This window comes from Chelonia mydas, chromosome 1 (genome assembly GCF_015237465.2).
Source record: "Chelonia mydas isolate rCheMyd1 chromosome 1, rCheMyd1.pri.v2, whole genome shotgun sequence".
NCBI classification, from domain to species: domain Eukaryota; kingdom Metazoa; phylum Chordata; order Testudines; family Cheloniidae; genus Chelonia; species Chelonia mydas.
In genome coordinates, this window is record NC_057849.1 from 116,289,184 (window position 1) to 116,300,850 (window position 11,667).

The window sequence follows — 11,667 nt, forward strand, 5'->3', positions numbered from 1 at the left end:
CACTTTTGGTTCCTTTAGTCCTCTGTGCAGTCTCTCTGTTTTTGTCTTTTGCTCTGCCTGTTCCATTCCATATCCCCCCGCACTCCCCTTCTGCATGTGTCATGTACTCTCTGCTCCACATCTTAAGGTTTCACCTAAGCAGAACATGAACCCAATAGACTTCATTACAAGTTGAACTTTCTAGCATGCAATTTTGAGTGACTGGAAATTAGGCAAAACAAGTCTGCTACTCTCTAATTTACAGAGACAAGCCAATAACCCCATGTCATGGAATAAAGAATTGATGAGGGAGGCTGTTTTGGTGATGTTCTGAGGGAAGCTCTTTTTCCCATTGTCTCAAGTCATTTTATGGCTGATTTTTTGCATGTAGAGGTTGAAATTGAAGTTGTTACCAGAATGCTCAAACTGAGAAAGCCCCGGGTTTTGGACAGTACTTTGATGTAAGGCTGGCAATATTGTAAGTGTATAAAATCTGCCCTTGCATATCAGGGAAAGAATAATGAAGTGCCAGAATACAGTACTATCTCCCCCATGACTTTATGACAGCTTGAAGTGCTGAGGAGAGCTGTTAATCCAGAATACATGCAAAGGTGATGTTTATAGTCAGACAAGCAATCTGCTAGGTTTTTCAGATTTCATTATGGCCAAGAGAGATTGGAGAGGAATAGCAGTAGAAAGCAAGATACTGTTTTCCCATGGAGAATTGGGGTGGAAAACAAAAAGGCTTTTAATTAGCCTCCTTACGTATGTTTCACAGACACATGCTTGAAGCTTTTGACATTTTGAATGCATGGATGACGGTGCTTGGGTTTCCAGGCTCCCTTAATCAAATCCTTCTGAACTTTACCTTTGTAACAGTGAGCTGTAGAGAGGTCAAAGTGAATAACGGACTTTATTCAAGAAAATAAGAGAAGTAGGGTCTCTTCTTTCACAATATGTTTCTAACATTTGTGCTGAGATCGGCAGTGACAATAACAAATCTGTAAGGACAGAATGCAGCTGGAACCAATAACACGGGGGATCAGGGGCTGTCGATAGCCACACCATAGTTAAGGTTGTAACTGAATTTTCCTTATAAATCAGATTTTGGCCCATCCCTCTACTAAAATCCAAAAGCTGGTAGTCAGGCCTGGGGAAAAGGTAAATTTTTTCCCTCATTTGAAATAAATGGTGCCTGATGGCCTAGAAATGGAGGTGTTTAACAGAGTTGACAAAGCTTTCCAACTTTTTACTACTTTGCACCTAGAGACAATATGAAAAGGGAGGAAAAACGAGAGGAAAATTTGAGTGAAAATTAGTTTGTGAAAATGTGTGTTTTTCTTCATGATCTAACCACTCTATATAAAATTTAGTTCGCTGGACTCATCTAGTTGAGATCTAGTGCACAGGACCAAATATTACTTGATTGAACACTAACTTCAAAGGTTATTTTAAATAGTAGTATCAAGATAGCTCATTGGCTTAGACTCCCTTAAAATGACTGCTGGAGGTGTCAGCACACTTTTTCTTTTTTCTTTTAATCCCTCCTCCCCATTTTTAAATGAAAGCTTCTAGCCCTTTTCCTCGAAGAATCCGGCCTCACCGTGTAAACCAATTACTGGGGAAGCCTGTTAGTAGAAAAAATAGATTTTTTTCCCCCACCAGAATTGAAGTTAATCCAGCAAGCTATTTATACCTAAAGAGCTCCCTTTTTAAGATTGGTGGTCACCACAGTTCTGCCAGATCCTTGCTTAAGACCAGAAAGTGGGAGGCAATTAAAATGGAAGGATCCTAATTCATCTATTCAAGGGGAGGGGTGAATGTTGCCACCTTCTGCTGTTGATCCTCTTCCTCCTGCCCCTGCCAAGTCCCTGCTAACCCCAGTACTCCCTTCAGTAGACCTCCTAAGGTGCTCACTTCCTGTGGATTTAAGAGGCCCAGTGGAGATGGGTGGGGTAAGGAGAGCATGGAGCGTGGAGGTGCAGTGGGGAAGTGGGTCATGGAGAGGGGTAGCAGAGTGAGGAGGTTGTATCCCTCAGGGGAAAACTGAAGGTTGGGTAGCAGAACAGAATGCAGAAGGAAGAGCATAAGAAGCACTGAAGAAGGGGCCAGAATGTATTTCAAGCCTTACGTTTCTTCTTTCCCCTTCCCTGTAAGCTGTAGGTTGTTCACCAAGGCGTCACCCACTCTCTGAAAGATTTAAGGTGCTTGTGCAGATGCCCTCCTTCAGAGGATCAAATCACCTAAGTTTAGATCGTCTGTCACATGCCTGACTTTAAGTCTCTATATGGAGTAACCCTTGTTCTGAGGCTAATGCAGAAAGGCCATAAGCTTTATTACCCTGCAAGATCTTTAAGGCTGTAGCAGCTTTCAGCCTCATAAACCCAAGCTGCTTTACTTTAAACTGTTAATCTGTGGGTCTTTTTTCAGGGAATTTCCCTAAGCATTCCAATGTCTCACTTTAACAGAATCAGAATGCTTTATATGCTTTCTGGAAAGCCAGCACCTAACACTGAATGAAATAATTGTAGACATGACTGTGACAGGTTGGATCACAGAAAACCCCTTGGGAACTGCCAGCTGATGTGCTGAGACTACTTCTAAGTCTGTTGTCCCTGGCAGCTTGGGACTTCAGGTTTGAGCCTGCCTGGTTAGAGCCAGACATGCTAGCCGGCTGCAAACCCAGACCCATGTCTGAACCACGTTCCCCAACAGCTGCAGGCTTAACTGCAAGTGGCTTAAGAAGTGTTCCTGTCTCTAACACTCAGATGCCCAGCTCCCAATGGGGTCCAAACCCCAAATAAATCCGTTTTACCCTGTATAAAGCTTATGCAGGGTAAACTCATAAATCGTTCGCCATCTATAACATTGATAGAGAGATGCACAGCTGTTTGCCCCCCCAGATATTAATATATACTCTGGGTTAATTAATAAGTAAAAAGTGATTTTATTAAATACAAAAAGTACGATTTATGTGGTTCCAAGTAATAGCAGACAGAACAAAGTCAATTACCAAGCAAAATAAAATAAAACACGCAAGTCTAAACCTAATACAGTAAGAAGCTGAATACTGATAAAATCTCACCCTCAGAGATGTTCCAATAAGCCTCTTTTACAGACTAGCCTCCTTCTAGTCTGGGTCCAGCAATCACTCACACCCCCGTGGCTACTGTCCTTTGTTCCAGTTTTTTTCAGGTATCCTTTGGGGGTGGAGAGGCCATCTCTTGAGCCAGCTGAAGACAAAATGGAGGGGTCTCCCAGGGGTTTAAATAGACTTTCTCTTGTGGGTGGACACCCCTCCCTCCCTCCGTGTAGAATCCCAGCTACAAGATGGAGTTTTGGAGTCACATGGGCAAGTCACATGACCTTACAGGTAGTAGCCATTGTTCACATGCTACCTTGAACGTCCTCAGATAGACTTCTTATGTGGATTGGAGCTTTCCAAGATCCATTGTCTGTTAAGCGTTTCTTGATTGGGCACTTAAGTTGCACATTCCTTTCTAAAGAAGCTGACCAAATGCCTTACTAAGGCTACTTAAAATCAAACAAGTACACAGCCAATATTCATAACTTCGAATACAACAATGACACATGCATACAAATAGGATGAATATATTCAGTAGATCATAACCTTTACAAAGATTGTTACATGGCATATGTAGCGTAAAACATATTCCAGTTATGTCATATGAACATTCATAAGCATCTTCTCATAAAGCATTGTGGGGTGCAATGTCACAATGACCATTTCCATTAAACAGAGCTTGAGCTGTTTACCGTGATGTGTTCTTGAGATATTACTGCTCCTCTATCATCTTTGCTTCTCTCTCTGATTATTGGGTTGCTATTTGATTAAGTAGTTCCTCCTCCTCATCCAGAATTGTGCTAGGGCCTCCCTCTGTGCAAAACTTTCCCAAGCAACTGCAGAGTGAAAGGACCATTAATGTTTGCTTCATTGCTGCCCATTGGGTTCTGAAGAGCACTTGTGAAACTGAGCAGAATTTGGTCAACCTTACTTTGCTGCAGCTTGGAGAAACGGATGCATTAGGGCTGTCTGCATGTGCAGATACGGGAAGTCAGCCCAGCATCACTTTGCATCTGGAAGGTTATCTTCCTGTCCATAAGGGCTAAAAATCTTTTATGTTTCAAATGAAAACTTCATTTCTGCTGAAACTGATTGCTTAGCTCTGCCTTCCCACCACCTGGAAAAGTTCCTACTTGCCACTGCACTTAGATAAGGAATTTTAAGTTCTGGTAAAAGCATGGTTTGTTCCTTTCTATACAGACAAGGCCAAACTTGATAAAAATTGCTGAATAGAAAGGTTCTTACCCTCCTAGATAATGATTGAAAATCACCAGCCTCTGTAGTAGCAACACTGAGGAAGCCAACAGAAACCAACTGGGATGATGTAAATTTAACAGTATTTTTTATACAGATGAGGGCGGAACATAATATATACTTTACTATGATACTGAATTTGACTGGTTGGTCTCTTACTCTCTAAAATTTGATCTAGAAGTTAAACTTTTGCTTGTTTTTGTTTTTTTTTTTAATAAGCCGACTGGAAAAGTTTTTTCTGAAGATCCGATGCACCAATCCCTGGTCCATGTGAAAAGGATTGAGCTTCTCAGGAATGTGTGCAGAGATGCAGCGTTGAGAAATCTCTCTCATACTACTGTTTCCAAGTTTGTCTTGGACCGAATATTTGTTTGTGACAAGCACAAGATCCTATTCTGTCAGACTCCAAAAGTGGGCAACACTCAATGGAAAAAAGTCTTGATTGTTTTAAATGGTACCTACTTACTCTAATGAGTGTAAGGTTTTTGTTTTGAGGGGGAAAGGGCTGAGTCACTAGAATGAGGGAAGCATTAAAACTAATTTCTTAACATTCTTCTTTACAAACAGATACTTAATTCCACTCATTCATTCCTTGCAGTTCCTTTTAGTCCTTTTTAAAGTCTCCTTCTGAAAAATTAAAAATTACCTTCTTTCTGCTGGAATACATATCTTTGTAACTTACCTCAAAAGTGATTTATCTGAGCCATTGAGGATTTATTTGGTGGATTTATTCTCACTGCAGGCCGGACACCCTGTGAGTAGAATTTTTAAGCAAGTGAATCATAAAGGATCACAATCCCCTAAACCAGGGTAATTTAAAACCTATGACTTGAACCAACAACAAAAGGAACAGTTGTGATTTCAAGTGTCTAGCCATAAGAAAAAGTTCAATTTTTCAGCAGTACTGTAAGATTTCCGTGGCATGAAGCTGGAATTTCTGTCTTGACAGCAGTTCTCAGTTTTCAGTTTGGCAGCTGCTGCAGGTCTGTAACACTGGGATTTTGTATATACATTATTAATGGGCCATGGCATGAGTTATGAAGAATCAGTCATATACTTAAGGGTGTAGAATTGTAGCCTGGTCAGTGAAAATAAATTGTAGAATGACTTAAAACAGGAGAAAAGGAACAATGTTGTGATTTGTGTTAAAATAAATTTCTGACAGGTGCATGTTCTCTCTCTCTCTCTCTCTCTGAAGTGTTATGGTATGTGAACAAAAATAATTAACCTCTTCAAGGCTATATCTCAAGGTGCAGTTTGCACAGTAAAAGTAAATGCAAACTTGGGTGAATGGTTTAATGTAATCACTGATGTGAAACAAGGATGCATTCTCTCATCTCTCCTATTTGGTATTGCCACTGAGTTCATTTTGAGAAAAAATATAGATGGATACAACACAGGCCTCACATGGCTCGACAGCAGTACAACAGAAGATCTAGATAGTGTTAACGACATAGCTCTTCTGAGTGACTGCTCAACCAACACGTAAGCAAAGACCGAAAGTCCTAGGCTGTCAAGTCTGGCTTTTGCCAGCATTCAATTCACACAAGAAAAGGGGAGGACAAAAAGCATTAATTATAAAACAGGAAAGACTGAGGACATTAAGATTCCAAGCTGTGTGAATTAGTCACTGCAGCCTTATCGACACTAGGCTTTTTTCTGAAACATGTTTCCTGGCACCAGTGCGACTCCAGCGGTGGGAGCACTTGTGTATAGATGGGCACTGGTGGCTTTCATGGAGACTTGCTAGTCTGATGACACTGCACTTGTCCTTCCGCTCACATGGAATCCCACTGAGTTCCATGGCGCTCTATATTGGCACGTCACTGCAGGACTGGGGTCTTAAACTAGCTGTTACTCTTTCCTGCACCCTCATGTGCCTACAGAAAGACTGATAAACTAACACCTGGACTCTCACCATTCTGAATGTGTTATGTATTTTATTTTCTTATGCAACACAGAAGGATCTGAAGTTTGGTAGTTTTCAGCATAGTTTTTCGTTTAATTAAAAAAGGACTCAAGCAAAGAAAGCTTGCCAGGAGCTTGACAGTGAAGTGTTTTTGAGTTAACATGGTTCAAGTGGACGCTTTACAGTGTTCCCTGTTTGTTGGAAACTAAACCAAAAAAGCCAATCCCTCCTGTAATGCTAAGCTTCAAAGTCTTTTCAGCTGGGTTATGTGGGAGGAAAGTTGTGGGAAGGGAGGGGAGGGGAGGGCTGACAGATAATGCTTGTTTAACATGTATTATTAAGAAACTTGAACGCTTGTTTGGTTTAGACAGGAGTTATGTTACAAATCTCCAAATCTGTATTCTTTTGAGTGTTGAACAGCCGTTAGTGTTGCAGTCTGAATCTTCCCTTATTTAACAGCTTTTATACCTAGTAACCATAGATATTAATGCCACAGAAGAGAGAAAAAATAAATAAAAACACCACTGAGACACAAATACCCTTCCCCACCTCTTTTAAAGGTAACCTTTTCTGTCTGTCTTCTTTATCTAGGAGCATTTTCTTCCATAGAAGAGATCCCAGAGAACATTGTACATGACCATGAGAAGAACGGACTTCCACGCTTATCCTCCTTCAGTGACTCTGAAATTCAAAAACGGTAAGATGTGATTTTCCAAGGAGATAGATAGGTTTCTGAACCAAAGAGGAAAATTAGGAGGTATTACCACTGGTGTAACTCTGCTGATTCCGTTGATGTTGGTGTTACCATCTCATGTTGACTTCAGAGGCGTAAAACCAACATTACTGGTGAAATGGAGTGGAGAATCAAACCCAGGCTGTGCTTAGATGTGCTTAGGATTTCTCTGGTTCATCTGTTACCTATATAACATGGTAAGTGCTCAGGGTGTTTTAAATAAAAGATAGACGAAGATTCCTTTCTTAGAAAAACTTACAATCTAAGGGTCAGATTGTGCCACCTTTATTCACATCAACAAGTGCCTTACTTTGTAAGTAATGCTACTGAAATCAATTGGGCCCTGAGAAGGGTTGAGGAAGTGGGAGGATAGGAACAAAATGATTGTGGTCACTTAGGAGACTTGTGCCCGGATGGTTATGAAAATACAGTTTTTTGTTGAGTATAAGACTAAAGGTTTTTATAAGCCACCTTGAAGAACTGGTTTTGAGAAGGGATAGTTCCGTAACAGAAAGGTGACATCTCATTTGAGGCCAGGTCCAAAGCTCATTTGAGCCAATGTCTGAGAGAGAGATGAAAAGTGGGCTCCTCCTTAAAAGTCATATTCTTGGTGTTTCAGAGGTCGTATTTTATCTCAGTTTTGTAGCTTTTCGGTATGTAGTTCACTTTTTCTGTCTGTTTAATCCCTTCCATTTCTGTTTGCCTTTAGACTGAATTTATACTTCAAGTTTTTTATTGTAAGAGATCCATTTGAAAGACTTATTTCTGCATTTAAGGACAAGTTTGTCCACAATCCTCGATTTGAACCTTGGTACAGGCATGAAATTGCTCCTGGCATTATTCGGAAATACAGGAAGAATCGCACAGAGACCAAGGGGCTGCAGTTTGAGGACTTTGTGCGCTATCTGGGGGACCCTAACCACCGATGGCTAGATGTTCAGTTCGGTGATCACATAATTCATTGGGTAACATACGTGGAACTTTGTGCCCCATGTGAAATAACTTATAGTGTGATTGGACACCATGAAACCCTGGAGGATGATGCTCCATATATCTTGAAAGAAGCAGGAATAGACCATCTGGTATCATATCCCACAATTCCACCAGGAATAACGGTATACAACAAAACAAAGGTAGAGCGTTATTTCTCAGGAATTAGCAAGAGAGATATAAGACGCCTATATGCTCGCTTTGAAGGAGACTTTAAACTCTTTGGATATCGGGAACCAGATTTTTTGCTAAACTGATGCCTAGAAACTGTGAAGACATGTCTATCAGATTAAACTAAAGCATATGAATACCAGCTGAAGCACTGACAGAACTGGGATTGACAGTAATGTACCACTGTTTTCTAGTTTTTTGATGTTGCTCCATTTTTCAGTGGAATAGTTGTCACACGAACAATTAGGGGTTCCTAACTGTTAGCCACTGACCATGTTTTCAACATATGACATTGCAATCTTCTATTGTGAATTAAATTTGTCTCATCCAACATGTATACTGTACTTATCCCCTCTTCCCAAGGAAAAAGAGGAAGAAACCAATAGACTATAAAAGAACATCAAATAGAATGCAATGTAAAATGTTGTAAAGCATTTCCTAAAGATACCAGTTTTGTGAAATGCAAGGGGACCTGATGCTTATAAAAAGAAATGTGGAGTTTCTCACGGGCTATGAAAACTAGAGGCGGACATAGGACCAAAAACCGATGATGCGCTAGACAAGCAAAAGACATCCAGAGTCTGCTCTGTGACTTCTATAATCGTTGTGCTGAGCTAATGCCGTTTTTTGTGATACACATAAAATGAGTCTAACTTGACAGAAGCTTCAGTCCTATCCAAAAAGGGCAGATTCCAGAGGCCATTTGTTTTTATTTTGTGTCATGGTGTTATCTGTACTTACTACTGGTCTATCAGGCCACATAATGGTTCATTTTTTAATTGTTAACTTCCAAGTTTGTATGTTGTCTGAAAACTTGAGGTGGAGCATAGATCCCAACAAGAAACTCGGAAGGACTGTTGGGGAGACTTTGAGGAAAACTAATTAAAAAGTAAAGATGAATTGTATTTGCAAGAGCAAATATAGAAGCCAAGACCCGCTTTCTAAATAGTGTGCATTTTAACGTTGTTTATTTTCTAATGTTTCAGGCTGTTACAAATATTAAATAAGCCATGAGAACAAGAAAGCATATGAACATAAAAGTTGCCATAATTATTTGGACCAATAGTCCAGCCACTCCAGTATCCTGCTTCCAGCAGTGATCAGTACCTGATGCTTCAGAGAAAAACAAATCCCCTCCCAAAATGTACCTCCCCAATTCTAAATGGGTAGATTCATTCTTGACTCTTCCCGGTGGTCAGTTGGCATAATGCCCTAAATCAAAGCTGCCCAAACTTTATGCCATCAGCTTTGGCAACTTGCCAGGAGTTCAAGAGCTACACTTGTGTATACATTTTTAAATCAAAATTAAATTAACACAACCATAGTATTTGCCTGTGCGTGCACTGTTCCTGTTTGATTACGAGAAGTCTTTTTTTGTTTTTTAGTTCACCAGCAATAAAAACCGGTGGTTGATCAGCTTTGCCCCCACCCTGCAGTAAGTGGCAGAGGGAAGACCACAGCTGCATTTTAGGATTCGCAGAGTCATTTTTGGCATCTCTCTCCTAAAGGATGAATTTTGAATATAATAGTGTCTCAGCTTCCATGGCTAGAATCATTAATGATGGCCATAAAGTCATGGAGTCTTTCGTTCTAAATCCAGCGACAGTATTTGTCTGGATAGCCTCCTGTGGCAGGGCAAAGGAAGTAGCTTACACCTGTGAACTTAAAAAAGGAAAACCAGTGCCAAATCGGACATGGGCTGCTGTCCTCAAAAAAGGAAGTCCTTTAGTAGCTGGATGTGATTCCAGAAGCATATTGACAGACTGGTCTAAGGGAGAATTGTTACTGGGCGTTGTTCACAAAAGAACAGTCTAAGGTGGCAAAGCTTGAAGTGCTCTCGTTTTTCTTGAAAAAGCAGCAGTTACAATGTCTTAGACTTGTTACTTCTTAACTGATAATTAAAGGATGTAACAGCTCAGTTATTTTTATATGAAGTCATAGAAAAGTATATTGTTAAATGCATTTCAGAGCTAATGAGCTGATTGATTACCTCTCTATTGAATTAAAATGTAACAATGTGAATAATGTATAGTGAATTAAGGCCTTAAAGTTTAGTCCTAATAAAGGTGAAGTCGAATTTTTCTCTCTCAAGCAAAAGATACTGATCACATAACTGTGTCTGGTTTTATTCTTCTAAGCACAGTGTTTGGTACTAGATGCAGTGACCTACTAAGTTCAATTAAATTTCTATTCTGTGCCCTTTTTCTAATGGTTCCATACTACTAGCTCTGTGCTCCTACACGTTACAGTCTGGAATTGGAATGCTCATTACCTTTTTCTCAATTTGTAAGTGAAATATACTAAAACAATATTCCTCTGAGCTACTTTTTCTTTGTGGAAATCTTCATTCTTTTGTGGTTAATAGCATTTCAGGAATAATTGTGGATGAATATTATAGAAACTACTTAACGCTCAGGTCATGTCTATGCTAGAAAGTTAGGTCAACACAACGTATGTTGGCGTAAAGTCACCTCAGAGAGTATAATGAAAGTTTCATTGACATCTCTTAGGAGAATTCATTGGTATAAGAGAGGAGGAGGACCAGGCTAAAATGAGAGGACCAGGCTTAAGAAGGAGGACTAGGCTAAAATGGTGAAAACCACGCAGGAGGAAGAGAGGAGAGGCGGACGAATGGAAGAGTGGAGCAAGAAAGCCCACAACATGGGGAGCAGTGGCCAACATAGGGTGCACACGGAACCCATGAGGCAAGGTGCGGGCCTTCCACCCCAGCTCTTTTGAGATTTGTCATAAGAACTGCCATACTGGGTCAGACCAATGGTTTATCCAGCCCAATATACGTCTAGCCCAGTATCCTGTCTTCCGACAGTGGCCTGTGCCAGGTGCTTCAGAGGGGATGAAGAGAACAGGTGATCCATCCCCTGTCATTCCAAGCTTCTGGCAAACAGAGGCTAGGGATACTTCAGAGCATGGTTTTGCATTCCTGCCCATCCTGGCTAATAGCCACTGATGGATCTGTCCTCCATGAATTTATCTAGTTCTTTTTTGAACCCTGTTATAGTCTTGGCCTTCACAGCATCCTCTGACAAAGAGTTCCACAGGTTGACTGTGCATTGTGTGAAGAAATACTTCCTTTCGTTTCTTTTAAACCTGCTGCCTATTAATTTTATTGGGTGACCTTTAGTTCTTGTGTTATGAGAAGGAGTAAGTAACATTTCCTTATTTACTTTCTCCACACCAGTCATGATTTTATAGACCTCTATCATAGCCCCCTTAGTCATCTCTTTTCCAATCTGAAAAGTTCCAGTCTTATTAATCTCTCCTCATATGGAAGCCGTTCCATACCTCTAATCGTTTTTTTGCCCTTTTCTGAACGTTTTCCAATTCCAATATATCTTTTTTTAGATGGGGCGACCACATCTGCACACAGTGCTTAAGATGTGGGCATACCATGGATTTAGAGGCATTATGATATTTTCTGTCTTATTATCTATCCCCTTCCTAATAATTCCCAACATTGTTAGCATTTTTGACTGCCACTGCACATTGAGGGGATGTTTTCAGAGAACTCTCCACAATGACTCCAAG

The 11,667-nt window shown here is 40.4% G+C and overlaps 1 protein-coding gene across 8 annotated transcripts in view; it reads left to right on the plus strand.

Moving 5' to 3' along the window:
* The window catches only part of CHST10 (carbohydrate sulfotransferase 10), a 28,808-nt gene extending 17,922 nt beyond the window's left edge, over positions 1–10,886 (plus strand). For all 8 annotated transcript variants that reach the window (XM_037898252.2, XM_037898241.2, XM_037898248.2 and 5 more), the window contains exons 4-6: positions 4,538–4,772; positions 6,819–6,924; positions 7,670–10,886. In XM_037898252.2, coding sequence (XP_037754180.1) covers positions 4,538–4,772; positions 6,819–6,924; positions 7,670–8,207 — 879 coding nt within the window. In that variant the 3' untranslated portion in view covers positions 8,208–10,886. The remainder of the gene's footprint in view (positions 1–4,537; positions 4,773–6,818; positions 6,925–7,669) is intronic.
* The last annotated feature ends 781 nt before the right edge of the window (positions 10,887–11,667 follow it).